General features: G+C 54.0%; 4 protein-coding genes across 4 annotated transcripts; all 4 read left to right on the top strand.

The window, feature by feature from the left end:
* Positions 1–4,594: 4,594 nt before the first annotated feature.
* On the top strand, positions 4,595–5,938 carry NECHADRAFT_79226 (uncharacterized protein; the record flags this gene model as incomplete). The annotated part of the gene is made up of 1 exon (XM_003052201.1): positions 4,595–5,938. The coding sequence occupies one exon, from the start codon at positions 4,595–4,597 to the stop codon at positions 5,936–5,938; it is 1,344 nt and encodes a 447-aa protein (XP_003052247.1).
* A 10,119-nt stretch (positions 5,939–16,057) lies between these two features.
* NECHADRAFT_39031 (uncharacterized protein) lies at positions 16,058–17,718 on the top strand (the record flags this gene model as incomplete). Its single annotated transcript, XM_003052200.1, has 2 exons — positions 16,058–16,401; positions 16,482–17,718. 2 exons carry the CDS (start codon positions 16,058–16,060, stop codon positions 17,716–17,718), a joined length of 1,581 nt encoding a protein of 526 aa, XP_003052246.1.
* Positions 17,719–18,495: 777 nt separating this feature from the next.
* NECHADRAFT_2583 (uncharacterized protein) lies at positions 18,496–19,994 on the top strand (the record flags this gene model as incomplete). Its single annotated transcript, XM_003052199.1, has 2 exons — positions 18,496–18,645; positions 18,705–19,994. Coding segments are annotated over 2 exons (1,440 nt in total), but the record flags the coding sequence as incomplete, so codon positions are not given.
* A 1,691-nt stretch (positions 19,995–21,685) lies between these two features.
* Positions 21,686–23,574, top strand: NECHADRAFT_92827 (uncharacterized protein; the record flags this gene model as incomplete). The annotated part of the gene is made up of 6 exons (XM_003052198.1): positions 21,686–21,751; positions 21,785–22,338; positions 22,390–22,415; positions 22,469–23,149; positions 23,204–23,430; positions 23,461–23,574. 6 exons carry the CDS (start codon positions 21,686–21,688, stop codon positions 23,572–23,574), a joined length of 1,668 nt encoding a protein of 555 aa, XP_003052244.1.
* Between the last annotated feature and the right edge of the window lie 743 nt (positions 23,575–24,317).

The following is a 24,317-nucleotide window of genomic DNA, read 5'->3' as shown; positions in this document are numbered from 1 at the left end:
CTGGCACGGCGTTGTTGGAGGGTTGAGAACATGTGAGAAGGGACTCAAGCCCCTCAACTCCTAGACCCCTCAACTTCAGGCCGACGCTATGAGGCGGTCAGGGAGCAGTTGTGCAGATCAATGCATGTTCATGTTGTTTTCACCGACGAGTTGTTGATTGGCACATCATATCTGGGATGCAACCAGTCAGCGCCATGCCAGAGCTAGTCATCCTGAGTGGCCAAGACCCTTGACCCCAAGAGGCTCTGGCAGACGGGAGGTCAGCAACCAACAGAGAGACACGCATTCTCAAACCGAGATGCAGGTAGTGCCACTGGTGCTGAGAAAAGGAGGGGGGTCGTCGTTGGCTGACAAGCGAGTCTGTCTGGCTTGGGACAACCACGATCGATTGTCAAGTTAACCAGATTGGTGATCAGTTCGTTATCCATCCTCAATCATCACCAACGTGCTTGTAATGCGGTCCCTGCGGAATGGAAGCCAATCATGAGCTCCCGCTGACAGACAGGGCGTCTGGACCACTCCAAGCCAACCGACCAAGCAGCAATCAGAATTGCATCTGCGCAATTGCATGATTGGGACATGAGGGTCCAGCTGCGTTCGCGTGTGAGATTCCTTTGCCATGACTGCTAGGGGTTGTTGAAGGGGCCAAGCGGGAACGGGCGGGAGGCTCGAGCTATGGGCGGCTTGGCTTCGCGTACTCGAGCAAATAGCGTCGTAAATGTACAGCAACCAAGAAATGGGGGAGACACGGCAACGTTGGGACCAAACTCATCCTAGCTCGGGTGATCACCCACGCTCCGGGTCCTTGGAGCTGAGTTCCTTGAATCAAGGATTCCAGGGATCCAGGGTTGAGCCAACAACGCCGCACGGCCGCATCCTGTACAGTGGTCAGGAAGCGTCTCGACCAACACGGCTGAGAGAGAGATGCAATAAGAGTTTGGTTAGGAAGAGATCTTCTCCTCGTGACTTGTGGTGTACCTACCAGCAGCCCTGAATTCTCACGTACGAGGCCCTACGTAGCAGAGTCGCCCCATAAGACTCATCGAGATTCCAAGGTCATCCATAATCTGCTCTCAGAGCTCCAGCAATGGATCCATGGCAGAACCGTGTGGCGCTCTCGCGTGGTGGTCATCAGCACTAACAGGCGGCCTGAGCTTCGACGCCAAAGCAAGCTGGAGACGGGATCCAGACTCCGGGGACGAGGGATTGACAGCGGCGCTTGACAGAGAACAAAGTGCGGCAGGGTCTTTGCAACTATTGGGCGGCTAGGTGGTTGCGCGGATGTCGAAAGGGATGGAGGCGAGCTAACTGGCCACGCCTGGTGGGAAAGCCTTTTCTTTTCCGGCCGGGCTCCTCATCGTCGAGAATAAGCATCATCGGACCGCTCTCCGATGAAGCGTCCAATTATCCGTACCCGTTAACGAGACAATAATGAGGGCAAGACAGCTCTGGTCATGGCTGAGGACCCAACAAAGCCAGAGAACGCCGTGGCGCTGGGAGCCAACACCAGCTTGGCCAACCATCAGACTAACATTTTGTGACAAGTCTGGACTCGTTGATTTCGAAGCCGACGGCACCCAGTTGTCGTTGCTTTTTGCTCCCTTCTCATCCCTTGCCCACCAACAAAGGGTTCAACAGTCGAGTCACGCAAGGTAGGGCAACCGTCTCTGCTGCGATCAACATCTGCGTCTATCACCAATCAACTGGCCCGTCCATAAGGCTCTGCGGGCTAGACCTGCCCTGAGGCGCGTGGTGAAGATTCGCCGAGATTGAAACACGGGCGGCGCCATGGCCGGCCGCGGGTAGATCCCAGCCCCGGCATCCAAAGTGCGAACCGGTGTCCCGATTCCCCGAGCCTGACGGGCCCGAGGTTGCCGACCTCTGTCGGGAGCCTCAACCGGCAGCCATTGATGATTGTCGATGAAGCTGTCTTGGTCTTTTGGAAGAAGAGTTTGGAGGATAGGCTGGTCTTGGGACCTCGGTTAAAACGTCTCCACAGACCTTCTTCTCCATCTTCCCCAGACGAGCTTCTGCTTCTCTGATACCCCCTCGGATACCACTGTTGGCAAGCATGCGGTCGTTGTCCTTGTGATGCCGTGCCTCTCAGCATGGCCGAACCCAGCGATCATCGCCCCAGCTGCCCCCCTCCTCAAGGCCTCCCCCGGGGCCTGAGCAATCACCCCTGTACCATACCGCCTGCCCAGGCCAAGTTCATGGGCACCCGGCCGGTGCGAGTGGCATGCTGCTTGGCGTGTATCTATTCATGGCACAGAAGCTGACAGGTTCGGTTCTTCAGGCAAGGCAATGCGAAGCGTTGGGAGTATCGTCAAAGAGGTACGAGATCACCAATTGGGCGAGCTGATGTCTGTAGCTCGGCCTAGTTGCTGGGACGGGAACCCTACCACGCATGGGTCGCTGACACTGGCCCGCTTGAGTTTCTGAAGGATCCGTGGCGCCTCGACAAGGTTGGCTCATCTGTTTCCCATCCACTGTCCGATGTCCGAAGCCCCCCGTTCACTGGTCACAAGCCGGCTCGAGAAGATTGTCGGCAGGTGAGATTTGGTCATCTCAAGTACGTCTGTGAGTGACATACCGTGGAATGGACAGCCTGCATGGGGGAAGAGACGAGAGAAATGGAGAAAGAAGGGGGCTTTTTGATATTTACGTAGGTCGAGACTCAGGTTGGGTTGCAAGGGCAGATCTCCTGAGACCTTCCATCATGCAGCAATCCGCGCCAACTACCTAGCTGGGTACCTCCTGCCTTGCTTGCCCAGCCCAACTCCCCGCCTTGCCTGCATTGAAGATTGGGGTGATTTGCCGGACCTTGTCGCCTAGGCAGGTACTTCCCACGCCTCCAGAACCACACCTCCTGGCCCTCCCCAGGTACCTACCTAGGCAAGCAGCTCATGGAGGTAAGGTAGGTCAGCACAGGAAGGTAGGATGGAGTTATTGGAATTGGCGTTTAAGCGATGTCGACCTATCTACCTTCCCTACCTACGACCTTGGTCGCCTTGCCTTTGCCTACCGACCTTCCTCGGGCAGGTAGGTGGTACCAGGTCAATCAAGCCGGAAGGTAGCTTCAGGCCCAGATGTACCTACCTGGGTACAGCCTGCTCCCACTCTTGTCCGTACCTGACACCCGGCAACGCATCTCTCGGTTGGCAGCTGTGGAAGTGGAAGGCCCAGTTGGCTGTGGCTACTAAGGTAGGTGCGGTGCAGTCAGTACCTTAATAATCAATTCTCCGCCACTGCCATCCGCATCAACCATCGAATCGTACTTGGCCATCTCCTTGTTACTTACTTATCACGACGCCTCCAATCTACACTCTCACCGCGATTTAACCTCTGATCTCAGCTCTTGATTGCGGTCCTCTCTTGGATCTCTATTTGGAATTCTCTGGGGAACTCGATTTTAGCTTCGTATTTGGCTGATTTCTTGAGTGTGTCTTTCTCTAGCTCGTTTCAGCTGTGTGTCCCTTCTTCGACTAGAAACTCTGGCAACGTCGGGTTTAGTTGTACCATCAACGACCTCGACATATTCTCCACCGCTGGGCCTCGAGTCAATCTACAATACCATACCATTTCGCTTCTCTGGAATATACTTTGGCTTTAGAATATTCTCCTCTTTTTTCTCTCCCGCCTCAGCCGCCCCGGCCCTTCGTCATCGAACCAGTTCGTTCTCGACCTCGACCTCGACCTGAGAAGTCCTTTCTCTCTGCGCCGCATCAGCCACCCTGATCTCTCAGTCGTGTATCTCGCCTTCGAGTCCACCGGGTATTGTCGACGGCGCCGCATTCTACTCTCTCGAGAACCCACGGATTAGGTCATTTCTCACCCGTGAACGGATTCGTTTTCGTTCGTGCCCGTTTCCTTTCGCACGAGGCGCCCCGTCTCTTCGCGTTGCCTTCTCTCCGCCTCAGGCTCGGCAGCGAACCAAATCCGGCTCTCTCGTGGGCGTGGATGTGGGTGGGGTGTGAACTTTGGCGACCTCTCTCGCAGTTTTCTCCATCACGACAACCCACGGCACTTCATTTCTTGGTCTCCCTCTCCCATTTCCCTTGGCGCCCTTCATTGCAACTCCAGCTTCACCCACGACTTGTTGGCCACCACTGACGGTTTCGTCCGAGCGAGGGCTTTGACCTCAGTCATTTCATTAGTCTCTTCACACGGATTCGGCCTCGAGAGGCTGCACGCCTTGTCTCTGTTGGTTCACTGCCCTGCCATATCCATCGCGTACTCCCCCGTCACCCGCTGGGTGGACCCATCCGCATTCCTTCTGCCAGCCAGCTCCCTGGAAGTGGTGGGCGACTGGACCTCCCGTCCCTCTTGTCCCCTTTGACTTGGTCGATCCACATACCTCATTGGACGCTGCAGCTTTTGTACGGATACCTGGGCTGTGTAAGTTTATCGACTCGACGCAAGTGATCTAGGCCGCCACTCACCCTGCCCAAGCTGCCTAGCTTTGACAACTGCCGCTCTCCATCCTTTCTCTCGTGCATACTTCTTGATGGCGACCCTCGCCAGTTGAAATTCGACGTCCATGTCCCTCACAGCCGTTGAGACTGCCGCGAAGAGTTCGCGGCGGCCTGATACAATGTCGGAAGCCATGTCAGAAGCCATGTCACGTCCATATGCCACCACAGCCACAAGCTGGTCCGATCCCCATTATGCTCCCCGCGGCTCAGTTCATCAACCACAAATGCAACCACACTACGATCACCAGCTGTCTTCTCCAGCGAGCATGTCAACTGGCGCCCCTGGCAGCCGCCGTCCCTCACAGCTGCAGCCCCCACGACCCGGTCATGGATACCAGTTGACCGATATGTCAACCGCTCCGCAGGTCTCACATCCTCCGCCTCCTCTCAGCGTGCCGTCCCATCACACTTCCAGTGGCACCCTCGACCAGCAAAGGCACTATGAACCCAAGGCGCATCCCCCACCTCATTTTTCTTCCCCTGCCGTTGAAAGACCAGACATGTTACAGGGCCGCCACATGTCACAACTCGTTCGGGTGCCCTCAATCTCAGAAAACCAGCAACCGTTTGGATACACGCAGCGTCCTCCATCAGTCGACATGCGTGCCATTCCGCGCTTCACCGGCCAGCAATTCCTCCCGACGACTGCTCCCATGATCAGCGGCACAAATCCAAATAGTCCCGCCGCCTCACCAACTGAATCGAGGCCAGATCCCATGAGAATATCTGACCTGCTCAGTCCTGGCGCCGGCAGCGGAAGTCGCAGCAGCAGCATCAGCAGCAGTAAACGTCTCGGAGATATTGATGCCAACTACAAGTTGAGGATCCGTCAGCAACCCGTAGCCGCTCGATCATGTGGCTTCGGCGAGAGGGACAGAAGAGTCGTTGATCCTCCCCCAATCGTTCAGCTCATTATTGAAGGACCCAACCTCACTCCAGAAGAGATCAGCAAGCAGCTACGTTACTGTCACTATGTGATGAGCTGCTCAATATACGATGAGAGTGGTGCCCGAGATGCATCTTTCATGCCTGAGGAGTACCGACAACAACGGCGGCTTATGGGTTCATTAGTCGGTGCCCCATTTGTCGGCAAAGATGAGCACGATGAAGAAGGCTGCTTCTTCTGCTTTCCAGACCTCTCCTGCCGCACGCCTGGCTCGTTCCGCCTCAAATTCAGCCTTGTAAAGATTGACCCAGCACGAGCAAGAGAGCTAAGGCACTTCCCTGTCCTCGTCGAGGCTAAAAGCGACGTCTTTACCGTCTATACTGCAAAGGATTTCCCGGGTATGCAGGCCAGTACGAGGCTGACCAAGCGCTTAAAGGAGCAAGGGTGTATCATCTCAATCAAGAAGGGCAACGACAGGTCAAAGAATGCAAGAGGTCACGACGACTCGAGTGATGGCGAGCCAGATGATGGCGAAACGTCCTCTCAAGGCAAGAGACGCCGCCGCTCGGCGCGATAATATATACTCTGGATTTTTCTGGCGTTTGGAAGGGCACAGGGCAAGCACCGGGACATACACGACAAGGAGGGATAAACTGGCTGCGTGGTCACTGACATTGTTTTGCGGGTTTCAAGTATCTTTTTTCAGAATGATGATAGCACTGGCATGCTCGGTATACCCACGACTTTTCTCTGTTTTCATCATGTCTGGTTTGGGGAAACGGCACAGGCATGACCCTGCTATATCGACAAGCAACTGATATACCTTACTATATATATCAAGAACGCTATTTTACACACGCGCGCAACTCGAACTCAGCTAATTCAAGAGAAACAAAGAGAGCGGTTATTCTCAAATCGTCCAACACTTTCTTGCACGCGGGTTAGGGGAAGTCAGTGGATGCGTCAGTGCGAAGGGCTCTCTAAGAGATGCATCATGACAGCGACCTGCATCTCACCACAGAGCCGGTAAAACACGTCCCAGAACAAGTTCTATTCTCTGGCCTCGCTGGTGGAGACATATCGATCGACGCTGTTCATCGCAGGGGAACACTTGCAGGCTGCTTAAGGAGTAGCTCTGTGGATACTCATGCGCGTATGCGGTCCGAGACCTGGCGTTGCTCTCCAGTCTCAGTCAGGGGAAGCTCTCCGGCTATCAGAAGATGACTGACGGGCTAGATCTGCACCTAGGGCGGCCCAGTGGCGAGTCTTTACAGTTGGGTACATGAAATAAGGTGTTGAGGTCACGTCGAGGGACACGATCATGGCCTCTCCCTTGCAGGTCCATGGCTGGATATGGATTCTATGTTTAACCATAATAAGCATGTGCTTGCGCGGAACGTGTGGAAGTATCGAGACACGATCAGTGCCGAGGACTTGCATTTCCGATTCAAGTCTCCATCATCGATTTGGAATGAAGTCTCCAATGGAAGTTTACGATGAAAAAGGTCTGTCTAATACCCGGCATCGAGACATAGAACGCATTTCAGCTGCAAAACTATAACGGGATGGTCAGCACGGTGACAGATACCCCGAGTCTTGCGTTGCGAGGAGCGCCTCGACGCCTTAGCCCACCCCATGAGGTATGAAATGTGCTCCATATTCTGTACCTCACAGCGATATGCATGCCCGATTACGGGTCATAAGCTGGGCAGGGAAATCTATGCCGCTGGTGCGACACATTCGCTACCTATTCTGAGTTCTCAGATCTCTATTCGGGAAGCCGAATCCATGATTCTGGGCTCGCCAATAGCAATCAAATGCAGGCTGTCAAATTGCGACGTCTGCAGAAGTGATAAGTCTCTTTACGCATTGATCCTCATGACATAGGGCCAGCCCGGAGTGGCATGCCCACATGTCTCAGAGCTAGAGGTGTCGCCAGCGGACAAGCGAAGGGTCGCCCACATTGGTCTGAGATCTCGCGGGCAAGCGTCGAATCAACAACATGAAGCGGCCAGGCGACCATTGGGACAACACAAATGAGGGAAGAGGGATGGTCCCGCAGAATGCGAGAGAAGATGGTGCCCTTACCCGTTTCGTGGGCCTTAGCAGGAACTCTCTTCATCAAAGCGTGCTGCCATAACGCGGCTCGACATGATTTGACTACGCTCACATTCCAGTTCCAGTCAACGGCGCTGTGATGCCCGTCTCTCCGCGTGTGGTTTAGGTTCCATATTGGGGTGGAACAACAGAGAGTAACCAGCCAGCTCATCCCTGTCGACGGCTTTGGGCTAACATTGTCGTTGAGGACAATGGATGTGCGACTGACGAGACTAGTTATCTCACTACAGTGAGCGACCCCGTACTAGTGGCTTGGGGAGCATGATGAGAACAACTCAATATGACAGATCATGACGACTAAATCGGATCAAGGGGGTGCTGATGCACCAATGCTCAATTGGAAGTAGGGTGCAATGACGACGACGAGAACACAAGGAGGATATGAGCACAAGACGACATAATGTCTCGTCGAAAAGTTCAACGTCTTTTCCCGCGAGAAAGAGCATGAGGGCACAAGATCCAGGTGGCCGGCATCCTTGCACACCACCCTGCGGTGATCGTCGGTTTTACAGCATCACGACAGCTTCGCCTCATGGCAACCAAAGAAGCTATGACCATACTGTATGCGTCCAGTCCGTTTCCCGACGCATGCAAAACGGGTCGTCCCAGGGCCACCCCGCACGGGTGCAACCACGCGACGAACCGGGTTTTGCGCGGACCGCTGCCATCGATTTACTAGTCAGGTTTGACTGTTGGCTGCTTTCAACTGTGCCTGGAGCGAGCGTAAGGAGGACCCATCGCCGACGAGAGTTAACCCACCACTGACATCGACGGGAGGTTAGCTCCGACGCCCATGGCATGTGTTTCAAACCGTCGTCGACCTACCTCCTTTGACTGACCCTCACTGTCAAGAGTTGAAAATGAACGGATACTCGGTAACAAGCCCGGCTTTCCATGGCTGAGAGAACAGACAAGATGGATGGAGCTAGGTGAGAATCCGCCAACCAGAGCTCAGATCGAGATAGCTCGAGTTGCGCGCTGTCTCGCATGGTTGAGACATTGAGCCACGGGTACCTGCCCGTGCCTTGTCGACATTGCAATCCGGGTGGAGGGGTCTTGATGTCTCAACGAATAGGCCATGGCCGCGATGACTGCATATATGCATATGCATTCTGCATTTTGCCTTGTGCATTCTGCAGTGTGAGCTGATAATGGTTGGCGTCGTGGGTTCGGGCGGATCAACGAGGTGGGATTGCACCGAGCTGAGCATCGAGGCGCTGACAGCTGACACCCTGTACAGCAGCTGAGAGCAGCTGGTCATCGTACTAGGCCCTACGAAGCCCTACGGAAATAAAGAGTCACGGTGGCGAGGCTGCCGCCCTTTGGCCAAGAGCTTGTTGCGGGCATCTACGGCACGGACGCCATCAGTTCTGCAACATTCTGTGTAACCAACCTACCTCCAATTTCAGCAACTCGGACCATCCCTGCTCATCAATGTCTTGGCGAGGTCCCCTTGCTCCAAGCCAATGGAGTCGCTTTCTTCCTCCGGACGGATATTATTGCTTATGCACCTAGTATCTAGATGAGCAGACGGCTAATCTCATTGATCTCCGAGATCTGCAGCTTGTCCCCGCAGCCAGCGACGAGCCCTGTTGAGTGGCAGGCGGGTCGAAAAAAACACCGCCGGTATCAGCACCAAAATTGTATGAGGAGAGCGGCGGTGATTTCTTCGACCCGCCTGAGTGGGTGGCAACTTGTGCGAAAATTCGCCATGAAAAGAAGAAAAACCCTTGGCCATTCCTAGCTCGGTTGGACCTGGTGCGATGCCTTGACGGCATGTTCTTGGTGGCCCTCGCCGGCCGATACCGGGGGAGATGGGGGAAGAGAGAAGGACAGAAAGAAGGGCCGTGGAATTATCACAGAGACGCCCAAAGACTTGGCCCCAAAACATTCCAAGCTGGAAGGGCAGAGCAGAGCAGTGAATGTTCTAGCGGCACACGAGGGGCACGGCAGACACGGACGGGTACGGGCGCGGCCATGGCCATGGCCATGGGCACGTGTTAACCACAAGTTGACAGCATGTTTTCCGAGCCGTCGATCATGCCAAGGTCTGGAGAAAGGTGTGAGACCTGTCTCTCAGCCTCTGAGCACGGCGGCAATTTTGGCGTTGCGCCTCCATCTGCGCCCGCGTTGCGCCCCCGCGCCAGCAATACCCATCCCCAGGAGGCTCTATCCCTTTTGGTGCTCCTCATCGACTCTTAGCCCTACATGGGGCTCCTCACCGGTGAGCCCAACCCCCCTTGACGGCAGCGGCTTTGGCTGTCTTGTGTGATGTTGGTTGGACTAAACAAGGTTGGTTGCTCTTGACAGTGGCTAGCTCCTTTGAAGGGTATTCCGAAACCAGCAACTGTCATCTCTCTCACACTTCCTGTCTCTGTCCCTGTCTTTCCCAGGCTCCATGCATCTTCACTTGAAGGGGGGTGTCGGAATGGACAGCGCCACTTGGCATGTGACAAGTCGGATTGGAGAATGGCAAAGTGCACTGCGGCTATTGAAGCCACTCCCCGGCTCGTGACATGAAAATGTCCAAGTATTTCCCAATTCGCCAGAGACGGCAAGATACGACTCTGAATCAGAGAGCAAAGGGAAAAGCTATTTGATCTTGTTACAAAATGGAGGAATCAGCGTCTCTCTTGGTTGCCTCCAGTGAGACTATGGATCGAAGCAGGGCCTTGGCTCTCGGCCGAACACAACGAGGGTTGCGCCGCGTATTCGCACCAACAGCAATGCTTTCAGCAAGAGGATAGGCCGGTCTAATTCTGCCTAGACACGCATCCACTACCAGTGACGAAGGAGATTATGACACTTGACATCCCATGCCGCGGATGGTGAATCTAGAAAATGAGAGGCCGAGATAAGGGTAGGCCATCGGCTTTACGGGAAGAGTACCCGCTGGTTGCAATAGTAGGTCTCTCTAGAGGAGCCAATGGGTCATCAGAGGATCCAGCACGGCGTCAAGTGGGCTTAAAGCTATCAGGTTTTAAGAGTCAGGATGCATGCAGGATGATACCCGGGCGTTCATGCATGGTTGATCCATGCAGACGCGGAACTCTTTTCTGGCGACTCAGACTATTTCTCATGATGCAATCGCCTACTTGCTTTCTTTCTATCCCGCCTCTTGTTGAGGTGTTGGGTGAGCGGGTAGTGGAGGTGAGGCGATGTGAGGCGGGACAAGGCGAACCAAGTGTCTCAACTCGACTGGGCCAGGATGACATGGATGACATGGCGCCTTCTCTCCAGAGCACCCTTTTCAGAGGTCCGTTACATTCAGTTGGGATTCTTGGTCTCTGCAAGAATGATAGGAGCCATGGTGGCGTGTCGTACTGCAGAGAGGGAACTCGGGAATTTCATATCCAACAGACGCCCCGCAGGAGCCAGATGATCAAGAGAAGATACATTTGGGGGTACGACAGAGCGATTCTGAAATTCTCAATGACGTGGCCATGTCTATTAATCCAATGGTGTTTGCTTGGAAGACTGGTAGCCTTGGCCATCATTGCTACCGGCCATGTTGGTCCAAAATGCGGTTGAGTTCCATGTTTGGGTGGCTCTTGACGGGGCGGTTCCTGAGGAGGGTCGGCAGGGTAAGCTGCATGGCATCACGATTGCAAATGGAAGCACTTGCAGCTCGAAAACTGAATTATATTCACGTCCCCGGAGACATTAAAGTTACTCTTGACGTGTAGTGGTCCATATTTGACCCCTCGAGTATCGTCGCAGTCATTACCTGGCCCCCTGCCAACTTCAGAGTTGTGGTGTTGATATTCATTCCCAAGGATCGACAGTATATTGCTCCAGTTTCTCATATGTAGCCCTTCTCATCTCATGATACTAGTTTAGCACTTTTCACAGTTTGGGAGCGGTGTCCCGTGGGCCGTAGTATTGGATAGACGCAACCACAGGACGCTTCGCATGCGGACGAGCCACTACGAGCCGTTACGATGTACTATGAAGATAGCAGAAATAATCAAACAAATGTGCAGAAGCATTCTAGTTTCCCGAATATGTCGATTCGATGGTTTCGCCCTTGACATTGGGCGATATCTGGACATGTACCCGGTGGGAGGGTAGGACTCCAGGTTATGGCATTGTATCCAACTTCGACAGGTGGTGATTAATTGAGTTGAGTCGGCCTGACCAGACTCGAATGCCCTTTTCAATGAACATCTAAAATGTAACATATAATAACTACGTAGACAAGCCCGTCCTCTGGTCCCTTCATCAAGGACAACCGTTCTATCCCCCTCGGTATCTCCATCACACTTGCCGAGCATCACAAGCGGATCTTTCTTCTTGAAGCTTTAGATTAGTGACAGGGAGGCAATAGTCTCTGCGACTATGTTTCTTCCAAAATTAGTTCGCCTGGTGCTGTCATGATGTGTTTGTCTTCTCAGAGAGACTTGCCAAAGTGCACAATCAACCCTTTTTGAAAGGCGGGAAGTTGGACAATCAACATGTTCTCATCTTCTGAACTTATCAAGATGGTTTTTACCTTACCCTAGAGGACATGCAAACCTCGCTGTGTGTTGCTAGGCCTTTGTGGAATCCGTTATCAGACAGATTACAAACTTTATCGACAGTGACCTGGCATAACATCTGCCCCCATCTTCGGGAGCGTGTGACATATGACACGGCAGCTTAGTGGGATTTAGTCCTAGTATTTAATACATCTATTAAAGGAACGGGATTCAGAGCATATGCGTCGACTATACGGGTGAGAAGGGGTAGTTGTGAATGAAGACCCAAGTAGACAGCGTGCAAGAGATGGGGGCAAGATGATAGGCGAAAGGGGCTGGTGATGCCTAAGATGTCTAATTTGTTGTTGCAAAATATGGATATAGAAGAGCGCAGAAGACGGTAACAGGGAACCCGGGTATGAGGGTGTTGACGGCGGGTTGCTACCCTAATGTGTAATGTAGCTACTGAGGGTCAAGCGAGGCCATATGTCGAGAGGCTTTGGGGGATTCCTAAACCTGGTGAGGGCTTTACCAAGCTTAATAACAACCACAAGATCCGAACCCTTGTCCCAAGGCTGGGAAAGTAAATCAAATAATTCGTTGCTGCCTACCTGATGGCAGATGACTCGGCCATGGCAACTCCCTTTGCCCACTACGCCTTTTCGGCCCTGATTCTCTCTCCCCTGTCAACGAAATTACTGATCTTACCATCCGTCTTTAGCGATGACGCCCAGCACACGTGAAGACCCGAGGTACCGAGGTCGCTTGGGCTCAAGTCGCGGGAAGTGAGCGTTCTAACAAGCAAAGAGAGTGAAATGATGGACAGCTTGACAGGAGAGAAAGGGAGAACAGGATGGTAGAGAAGGATGTCGACAAAGATATTGCCGCCCCGTTCGATGAAAGATCGGCTACCTACAGGCAAAACCTGGCACAGACAATTCCCCATCAAGAGTGTGTAACGGTTGGCCTCGCACAAAGCTCCCTGGGCTGGCCGGCTCGAGTTGCCCCCGTACTCGACGGCCCCCCTCATCTCATCCATCAATCGATCCTCAAGATGAATTCCGAAGCGAAGGATCGGGCCCAGGGTTTACAGGTTCATCACGGGGGAAGATGGGAGATGCAGCATGCCGAGGGCCACCGGATCGGGCAGCTGCTTCATCGAAGACCCTCGTCCCTCAGTGTCAGATCCCGAACCCCTGGCCTAATTGCGCCGAGTCTTGGAAAGAGGGGAACCGTAAGTAACTTGGCCTACCTTGCGGGTGACTGCAGCCAGCCTGTCAAAAGATGCTGGTCGAGGACGAGCGGCCAGAGGGTGCGATGGGGTCGAGGAAGATGTTGGACTCATCAGCAGACTACTATCGAAGACGGACCTGGAAGCAAGCTGCCGTGGCTGACAGAGCGGTGTATGACGTGGAAAGACGGGAGGCAATGGATTTGAGTCGCTGTCTCCTTACTCTGGGCCAGACTACCCTTGATCGAGAAGGGTTGGTAGGGCTATGTTGAGTCGACCAGGCAGTGCAGTGGGATTACATGTTGGTAAGCATTTCGAGCTCGTCGCTGGTCTCGACCATGGAACTAGACCAAGAATGACGGTAAAGCAGCCCATATAGGAGGAGGCTAGAGTCAATGGTAGTAGCAATCACCAAATGCTATAGCCTCATCGGAAGAATCTGGCTTGATCCGATCTCGAAGGCAACGTGACAATCGAGACTCGCCGCATAAAAGTGTGGAAATGACGGCCAGGTGTCATACCCACATCAACAATAGACTAGAACCAAACTAGAAGCTTTGCTCTCTGGAAATAGGGATGAAGAATAAGGGGGGCTGCGAGTGGCCGGACCGAGCGGTTGGGTCTTGAGTTGGCAAGGCAGATCCAACCTTACGCATCCCGAATTCTCGGTGTGGTAAGGCAAGACTCGGGGGGATTGGAAGGGACGAAAAGCTAAGCGAGGGCGAAGCGAAACAATGTAGGGCCTGGATGGCCTCGGCCAAGTCGGGGGTCGGATGAACATGAGGCCTCGATTTGCTGTCGTCGTGATGAAAGCCAGGATCATTTCAGCTCGGGTCTTTTTCTTTTTTTTTTCTGGAGGATTGACGTTGGTGGGGCCGGTCAATCAAGAGGAAGCACCCTAGCGCGTTTCAGGCCTTTTCAGTGGGTCCCTCAACGTTGGCAACTTTGCTGGAGGGCGCCTGTAGGAGAAGCCAAAAGCCTCTGAAGCTTTTAGCGAGCTCGAGGCGCTGTCGATTGGCGCTGAGATGCTGCTAGTGCATGTGCTGCCCCTGGCTAAATCGTTGCCCGCCGTGAGCTTATCGCCATGAATGACGAACCATCGAAAACGGGTTGTGAGTCTCCATGAAAGGGGAAGAGTTTTGTTGAAGCAGTGTTTGTTTGCTTTTCAAAGAAATATTCACAGCCCAGCTGAATAGAGGGTTGTCGACCTTGAAACACCCGCTCCGTTTCGCGACATGCATCTATACAATCCCTGCCGTAGGTCATATCACTGACTTCTCGGGGGTCGGGAATAATGGCCGTTGAAGCGCTGTGAATTAGACACCCGACCCCTGCTTGTTCCAGGTCGCTGATCTGCAGGCACTTTCACAGCGACCCTGTAATCTCCATGATCTGCTGCGTCAGAGGCTGGCGGCCCGATCCTGGCCTCTCCTCCATTGAAAGAACTGACAGCTTTGTTCTCCTTCTCGTGAGACGGACGAGCTGCAGGTCGTGCAACGGGTCCTCTTGCTGCTCAATCACATTTCTTGTGCTATGAAGCAAGCAGGGACATGGACGTTGTCGAGATAAGGCAACCCATCCCATCCTGCAGCAGCCACCTTCAACCGTAGCCGGGCTTTTTGACGGTTACACGGAGCGCCAGCGCATCACCGCCATGTGTGCTTCCACGATCACCCACCCGTCACCGCAAATGCATAGACGCTTGTAGGCCTTGGCTTTGGTGGCCTCAAGGTCCCCCTTGTTAGGCCATCCATCGTCGGGGCGGCGCCAACGGTCCCCGGGGAGGAGGGGTTTGTTAGCTCAGCTCAGATGCAGGTACAGCAATTGAAGGATCGGGATGGATGCCAAGAAGCGGCCGACCTTGGTTCGTTTCACTGGTCCTCGCCATGGTGACCCCATTCAAGAGCAGAGGGCCCTTTTTGACAGCCTGGTCAGCTGGCACGCTGCACCCGGCACTGCGCATAAGAAGTCGGATGTGGCGTGAGGGCATCTAGCCAATCCTCTTTCATTATCTTGCTACACTAGGATGAGGCCGTGGCGGCTCTTGCGACCCCTGAATTGGTGGCGGCCTAGTGATGGACCCTACCCTTGGGCTAGGCCCATGCAACTCCATCTCATCCATCGCTCGCTTCGATAATCGAGGCAAAAACCCAACAGGAGATACTCGCAAACCGGTCGCCAGCTGCTGGTCAGGGCCCGGTCTGAACTCAGCAGCCTTATGCCGTAGCACGCACTCAAACGCCTAGCAGGGTCTTTGTCCCCTCTCCAAACGGTCTGCTTACCTTGAGTTACCTTACTCCATGGTGGATTTGCCAAGGTTCTCCCCCCCGTTCACACAAGACCCTCACTTCACCCTCCTTCGTCCAACCTACTTCTCCTCTTTATCCTTCCACACGCTCATTCTTCTTTTTTCTTCCTTTTCCCTCTCTTCACCTTCGTACACCGCAAAAGCAGCTGCTGGGCACGTCCGCTCTCTATTCTTCTTCATTCGTTTCCTAAAACAGGCTCTCCCCGCGATATCCTGTTTGTTCCCCTCTTTTCGGCTCCCCGTCAACCTTCTTCTCACCGTCCGCTCTCTGATTCAGTGGCCGGCCCTTTGGTTGCGACACATTCATTCTTCCAATCCCACAGGTGTTCCGGTATCACCTGCGCTGTTTCCTCTCCCCCGCCTTTTTTGCCCGTCTTCAACTTCTGCTCCCTGCTTCTTCTCCCCCGCGAGGTTCGCAGCAGGTTTCATTATTGGTGTCCAGAGTCCCAGAGACACTGACTCCAAGATCAACACTTTTTACACTCTTTTCTGCCTGGATCCCGATCAAGGTCTCGCCAGGGCCCGCCGTTTGAAACACACAAAACTCTCCGAGATACGAGATTCATCAACCACCAAGTCATCATGAAGTACACTCTCGCCACCGTCGCCGCCCTGGCTGGTGTCGCCTCTGCCGCTCACGAGGATGGCACCTTTGCCGTCTTGCGCTTCACCAACAAGCAACTCACCAAGGGTCGCATGGATCCCATCCTGTTCCCCGGTCAGACTTCCACCCACGTCCACACCATCATGGGTGGCAGCGCCTTCGGCAAGAGCTCAACCGGAAAGGACCTTGCTGGTTCCAAGTGTAGTAACGCTCTAGTCAAGGGTGACAACAGTAACTACTGGTTCCCCTCGCTCTACTTCCGCGACCCCAAGACTGAAGAGTTCGAGTCGGTTGAGTTTGACTACTTCAACGCCTACTACTTGTAAGAATCCTACCCTGACCAACCAGAGCCTCTCAGCACGCTCCTCGACTATACAGTGCAAGCTCTAACAGCAGTCTCAGCTTCGAAAAGACTCATGACGACATCAAGCCTTTCCCTGTTGGTCTTCAGATAGTTGCGGGTAATAGTATGACCCGCACTATGCCCAAGACCGGCGCCAAGGCCAACCTCGACCCTTCCAAGGGACCTGTCAACGCCGCCAGAATCACCTGCCCTCGCCTTGACAACATTTTCGTGCCTCCCTCTTGGGACCCCAACTCCGATGGCACCACGGCTGGTGTCGGTGACCCCAACAACCTGGGTGAGGGTGTGGGTTTCCCTGACAGGACTTGCGATGGCAAGTACTCGCCTCTGCGGGCTGACGTTCACTTCCCGTCCTGCTACAACCCCGATGCCGGCCTCACCGACTTCAAGAACAACATGGCTTACCCCGAGGACAACGACGGATATCTGGACTGCCCCAAGGGCTGGATTCACGTGCCTCACCTCTTCTATGAGGCTTACTGGCACACCGAGAAGTTCGCCGGCCGCTGGGAGGAGGGCAAGGGCGAGCAGCCTTTTGTCTTTTCCAACGGTGATGTCACTGGCTACAGCAACCACGCGGATTTCATGGCTGGCTGGGACGAGGACCTCCTGCAGCACATCATTGATACTTGCGACACTGGTACTGGCGGTATGGACAACTGCCCTGGCCTCACCTACGGCCTGAACAAGGGCGACTGCACCATCGAGTCCGAGGTTGACGAGGAGGTTGACGGTACCCTGAGCAAGCTGCCCGGAAACAACCCTCTTAGTGGATGGGCGTACGGTGACAGCGGCAGCCAGGGATCCCCCTCAACCAGTGATGATGATAACGGCTCTTCCAAGGCCCCTGTTGCTTCTGCTACCAAGTCTGCTTCCGATGACAAGACGACCGCTCCCGAGGTTCCCAGCGCTACTGGTGCCGAGTCGTCCGCCACCGTTGCCGCCGCCGAAGAGGAGTCCACTTACGCTCCTCAGCAGCCGACCGAGGTTCCCGAGACTGTCCCTACTTCTCAGGCTGTCGTTGAGTCTGAAGCTCCTACTGCTCCTACCGCCCCTACCGACGCCCCCAAGCCCACCAACGTGTTTGGAAAGCCTGGAAAGGGCAAGAAGTGCAGGCCCAAGATTCACACCGTCTGGAACACCGTCACCGTCACCCAGACTTCCAGCGCCTCCGAGCAGACGGCGCCTGTCTACAAGAGGGATCACATGCGACGACATGCCCACAACCACGGCAGTGGCCGCAACCATCTCGGCCGCCGCAGCCACCGTCACTAAGTTGATTCTTTTATGGGCTTTCACCTGTTAGGGTGGCCTGAACAGTTCTTGTGTTGTTGCTTTTCATGACATTTCAAATAAAGAAAGGGTGCATCTGCGGAGCATCTTTGCATATGGGGTCTGGCGAACATGGGCTAGACTGATATAAGATCGGCGATCTCTAGAGAGAGAAATCTTGATCAAACACGCATCGTGGATCTGGGAAAAGAAAGAGAGAGTTGGATGGTTCGCTTCTTGACATGTACATTTTGAAGGACATAGTTTCGCTTCTCAAGGGCCGCACGCGTGCGTACGTACCCTTAGCCCGATATGAATCCAGGGCGCCCGAACATGATGATGACCAGAAGTTGTTGATGGTGAAACTACGTGATGTAACAGCTGTGGTGTCTGATGTTTGCCGGCAAGTGTTGTGTGCTCCCAGTTGATTATGTTTCGAGCAAGTTGAAGCGGAGTGTGACCATGTCACTGAGATACCTTCCTTACCTGTGTAATCAGTCTTTATATCCATTGAACAACGTCAAGCACATTCTAAACCCAGTCTGTGTGTGTCCTTGAACGGTCATGTTTGAGTCGTAGGGTAGGTATCACGGCACTTACACGGGCTTGAGGTCAGCGGGTAAATCTCGGCAAATCTCTAATTACCCAACCGCCTTTCTCAAAGCTCAGCTTCATTTTTCTTCAGCAGTCCTCATCAGCAACTTCAACCATCTCTGCATCGCCTCAAAAATGTCTCTCTACCATGAGGCGGCAGAGGTTCTATCGGGATCATCTTCACAGGGAGGAAGTCTCAAGTCCCGAGTCTTCAAGAAGAAGAATCTGAAATCTTCACCCAATCAGGTTTACGCGATCATCCTCGAGAGCTGCAAATGGAGTCCAGTGCTGAAGGAGGTGATTGAGAAGTCTGAGCTTCTCAAGCTTGAGCGCAAGGTAAGATATGAACACGTCGATTCATACCAAGACGGAATTTTGGCTAATCTTTGGAACAGCTCACCCCTATTCTGTCATTACTTCTCGTACATGACCTCTTATTGGCCAAGAGGGGGATCGCCCTCCCGCAAAGTCATGGGCTTCGTGCATCCATTGAACGGCACAAGGCGAGGCTTAATTCAGAATTCAAGCTTGCTCGGCTCCGAAGGAAGATGCCGACGCTCGAGGCCCTGAAGGAGCAGATCGAGAGGCAGTCAGCTGGCGAGGAAGCGAACTACCCGAGGTGGGTTCGCGTCAACGCGGTGAAGAGTACCCTGGAAGACCAGCTGGAGACGACCTTTTCGACCTACGCGAGAGCCAGCTCGATCCAGGAAGTTGTCACAAAGTCGGGAAAATTCCTCTACATCGACCCGCACGTGCCGAATCTCCTGGCCATCACCCCTGGAATCGACCTGACCAAGACGGAAGCCTATGCATCAGGCAAGATTATCCTGCAAGACAAGGCATCGTGCTTCCCGGCTTATCTGTTGGACCCCCAGTCAGAAGACGGGGATCTGATTGATGCGTGCTCGGCGCCTGGAAATAAGACTACGCACCTGGCGGCTATTCTCAAGGAACACCGACCCGAGTTTGATGCACCGGAGCAGACGATTTATGCTTTCGAAAAAGACCCCAGGCGGGCACAGACGCTCGAGAAGATGGTCAAGACTGCGGGCTCCAGGCCCATGACACAGATCGGATTTGGACAGGACTTTTTGCAGGTGAACCCCGAGTCTGACAAATACAAGTCGGTCGGGGCTCTGCTCCTGGATCCGAGTTGCTCAGGGAGTGGCATTGTCGGACGAGATTCAATGCCGGAACTCCATCTACCAGACAGCCCTGCAAACACGGGGAAAGGGGCGGCTGCCAAGTCAAACAATCGCAAGAGGAAGCATGACCAGGTTGAACAACCTGAGAAGGTCATCATCGACGACGACGGGAACGAGACCGTTCTGGCGTCGGAAAAGGATTTGGAGGCACGGCTGGATGCTCTATCAGGGTTCCAGCTGACCCTTCTTCAGCACGCGTTTCGATTCCCTTCGGCGAGGAAGATTACATACTCGACGTGTTCCGTCCATATGCAAGAGAACGAACGTGTCGTCACGAGGGCTCTCGAATCTAAGATTGCCAAGGAGAGGAACTGGCGCATCTTACGACGGACCGACCAGGTCTCCGGTATGCGAGAGTGGCCCGTCCGGGGCCTACCCTCGGCATGTGGGGACCAGACAGACGTGGCGGAGGCCTGCATCCGCTCCTACAAGGACGACGGGCAGGGTGTCATGGGTTTCTTTGTGGCTGCATTTGTAAGAGTTGGTGCCCAAGAGGACGCCGAAGCTGCAGATGACGACGGCCCCTACATGCGGGACGAGAACGGTGCCATTATTCGAGATGTTCTTGGCATGCCCGTCTTGAAGTCGACTGGCGAACCTGTCTCGTTGACTGCAAGAGACGAGGACGAGAAGAAGGAGGAGGAAGAGGAGGAAGAGAAGGAAAGCGAAGATGAAGAAAGTGAAGACGATAGCGACGATGACGACGTTTCAGAAGGCTCCTCACACTTGGCACCAGGTTCGAGTCATCAAGATAACGTGGAGAACATGGAAGAGGAAGAATGGCAAGGCTTTGGCGACTGATCCGCTGTGACGGCCAGTGGCAAGGATAATATGCATCGGAGCTTCCTAAAATAATGGACTGTGAAGGGACGTGATGTTACGAACGGCTGTAATGCGGCTCAAAGCTAGGGCTGAATCAACAACGGTGTGTGTGGGTGGATTTCTAAGGCAGAGTCATGTCGCCTGATGTTCGAAATCCGCGATAAAGGAGGACAATTCCAAGGCAATGATCGGCGGTCGGCCAGTCTTGACGCCCGAAATCCGTCACGGGTCCAACATTCTATTCTTTCTATCTTTCTGAGACAGCCGCTAGGACAAATCCTCCACGAGGGAACGGGGGTCAAGCAGGGAGACGGGGGGTAATGATATCGGCCGGCCGGCGGCTCCGTGCCCTGAACGATAGCGAAAACGAAATGAGCCGAGGCAACTTTTTTTTCTTATCAGTCAGAGAATTGAAGCGAGCGGGATCGAGGCTCAAAAAGACAAGGTTATCGACAAAGTTTGGTCTCTAGCGCGTGGGACAACGTGGGCGCGGATCATTCCTACTGGAGCATTACAGTAAAAGCCGCTTCGGATCCGAATCACGGACGAGACTCGAGTCGGCATTCGGAACTTGGCGTCGTGGCGTTGCCCCTAAGCCAGCGGGTTCGCCGTCAAGAACGTCCACTTTAATCCCGTCGGCGAGCTGAGATGAGATGAGATGGGTCAAACTCCACGCGGCTGAGCCCACGAGGGAGAAGCACCATAATCGCCGTCGGACTTTCTGACCGGGCGGGGGTCCTCTTCTTTGCAGGCTTCTAGTTGGTCCTTTACCTTCTATCGACTGGGAACCTCCGACAGGGACGGCATGTTTCCGAGGCTCGCCGGGGCTCCTGGGACGGGACAGAAAAGACGCGAGATGAGGCAACAACCTGTAAACGATGTCGCAAGCCGGGATTGAGAGACATGCCAGGCGCCGGGCCCCCGATCTTGCATGCACCCATCTCTGTTTTGCCTAAATAGTCATCAACTCCGACCGCAGTGCCCACAAACGGACGACAGAAACGTCAGAGCCTCGCTCAAAAGTCGGCGACCAGGAGGGCCCGAGATCTATTCGCATCTTTGTTGGTCTAGAGACCCCCCCGTCAACCCAGATTGTTGGGCGTTCTGGTAGCATCTAGTGGATCTTGATTAACAATGCATCTGGGACCCAACGGGCGAGATCCCCATGGCATATATATCTGCCTCCCGCCGTGCTGGGTCTCGGAGACGGATGAGATACTTGGACGCAATCCATATGTGCAACTGAGCCTGATACCCTGGCTAGTTCATCCCAACCAAGGACCGCCGATCCGGATCCCATCTCGAACGACTGCAGTGCCTAGTATCACCTCCCACTGTGTCCTATCGCCATGACTGCAATTACACAACCCGAGTCCAGGCCGGGATCGTCGTCGTCCTCGGTGACGGCCAACGAAGTCGACGTCGAGAACCAAACAGTTCAGACCAAGGCCTCACACTTTAACCTCATCTTTGACCAAGTCGGCCTCGACGATGCCGTCCTCAACCACAAGTACGCCGGTGAGGGTACGACCGAGTCCCCCTATCTCGTCGACTTTCTCCCCAACGACCCTCGAAACGCCATGAACTTTTCCCAGACCAAGAAGTGGGCCATCACTATCCTACAGGCCATCGCGACGCTCGCTGTCGCCTTTGTCAGTACCGCCTACTCAGGCGGTCTCACTGATATCCTGATGGACTTTCATGTATCGACCGAGGTTGTCATTCTCGGCATCTCCATGTTCGTCCTGGGCTTCGCTATCGGTCCCCTTTTCTGGGCACCTCTGTCTGAGCTTTACGGCCGGCAGATTCCTTTCTTCATCTCTTATATGGCTTTGACGGCGTTTAACGCGGGTGCTGCTGGTGCACCCACCATGGCTGCTTTGATCGTTCTTCGATTCTTTGCCGGTTCTTTCGGCTCCTCGCCTCTTACTAACGCTGGTGGTGTTATTGCCGATATGTTTGATGCCAAGCAGCGTGGTATTGCCTCGGCGCTGTTTGCCATGTGAGTAGACTCCTTGCAATCTTGTAGAAGTAAACTAACGGATGTGAATAGGGCACCTTTCCTTGGTCCTACTATTGGTACGTCAAGTTCCGATGCGGAATGAACTACGCAAACTAACATGGCACTTTAGGTCCTATTGCTGGTGGTTTCCTTGGCGAGCACGAAGGCTGGCGCTGGATTGAAGGCATGATGGCCATCTTTACCGGTATCGTCTGGATTGTCAACTCGCTTCTCATCCCCGAGACCTACGCCCCTTATCAACTCCGACGCCGCGCTGCCGCCCTCTCAAAGGCGACTGGCAAGGTCTACATTGCCAAGATGGATGCTGGCCGCCCTCACACGAGCGTCGCTACGCAGTTCAAGGTGGCTCTTTTGCGACCCTGGATCCTGCTCTTCAAGGAGCCCATCGTCTTGCTCACCTCGATTTACATGGCCATCATCTACGGCACTCTGTACCTCTGCTTTGCTGCTTTCCCTATTGTTTTCCAACAGGGTCGTGGATGGAGCCCTGGTAAGGGAGGCCTCGCCTTTATTGGTATCGCAGTGGGCATGCTGTTTGCCGTCACTGGTTCCATCATGGACCAGAAGCGATACATGCGTGTGGCTGCTGCTAATGGCGGCCATGCGCCCCCCGAGGCCCGACTTCCCCCTACGCTTGTCGGTTCTATCCTGATTCCTGTCGGTCTGTTTTGGTTTGCCTGGTCCAACGGAAGCGACGTGCATTGGATCGTTTGCATCATGGGCTCAGCTGTCTTCTCTGCTGGCCTTGTGGTGGTGTTCCTCTCGCTAATGAACTATCTCATTGACTCTTGTAAGTTTCAGCTCCCAACTTGTCTCTACTCTGCAGCGGGCTAACCTGGTCTAGACGTTATCTTTGCCGCATCGGTGTTGGCCGCAAACTCGGTTCTCCGATCAATCTTTGGTGCCGCATTCCCGCTCTTCACCAAGTACATGTACGACGACCTCGGTATCCACTGGGCCAGCTCGGTGCCGGCCTTCCTGGCCATCGCGTGTATCCCGTTCCCGTTTCTGTTCTACAAGTACGGCGAGACCATCCGGATGAAGTGCGAGTTTGCTGCTGAGGCGGCCAGCGTCCTCCAGCGGATGCGCAACAAGCACGAGGAGATCACGGAAGACCAAGCCGTGGCTGAAGCTGAAGAGGCCGAAAAGGAACGCCGGGCGAGCAATGCTCTCCGCCGAAGCATGTCAAGAGTTCACACCAACGCGACTCACTAAGTTGATGATAACCAACAGCGGTAACAATATTTTGATATAACCTTTTTTCTTCAGCACAAGCCTCCCTCCTCTTTCAGAAACGAGACACGACTACCATTTCATACCTGAGCGCCACGCTCGCTAATATTCCCTTGACTTTTTCTCTTTTTGTGCGTGTTTCTTTATTCGGACCCGGAATCCGGGTGGATCTTGTCAGCCTCAGCGCGCCACTCTGCGGGAGCGATTATGGGGCCACATGGGATGGCGTTTACGGTTTGGGAAAAAGATCCGTGGATAGCTTCATAGACTGGGATAGATAGGGATAGAGGCTTTGACCCCCGTGCTGGGATTGGAAGCATTTGCATGGCGCAAGCTGAGGAGCAGATAGTCAGAGAGATATAGACCAACCAAACAATCGAAACATTCTACTGTACCCGTTCAGCCCAGGCCTCGAGATCGACCGAGATGGAGGCGATGCCCAAACCGCCGGGATGGCCCTGTTGGTGCTAACTAGGCTCTAGTGGCGCTATCTCTACGTAGCCCGGCAGATAGTCTGACCAGCTAGTGATCCAGCAAGACAACAACCAACAGCGAGGTGCAGCAATTCCGCACTTTGGTATGCCGACGGAACCGCTCAGCTTGCGTAACCATTACGGGGTACGAGATTTGTTGATTGTTTTGAGGGAAATGAGTTGCTGACGAGAGTTGCAAAAGGGTTAGGAAGAGATGGTGAAACATGGATCAAAGGTTTAGTCCAGCTGATA

Source organism: Fusarium vanettenii (genome assembly GCF_000151355.1).
Source record: "Fusarium vanettenii 77-13-4 chromosome 4 genomic scaffold NECHAsca_3_chr4_2_0, whole genome shotgun sequence".
Classification (NCBI taxonomy): Eukaryota; Fungi; Ascomycota; class Sordariomycetes; order Hypocreales; family Nectriaceae; genus Fusarium; species Fusarium vanettenii.
Note: the sequence above shows the minus strand (reverse complement) of the source record. Positions and strands in the feature narration are given on the sequence as shown.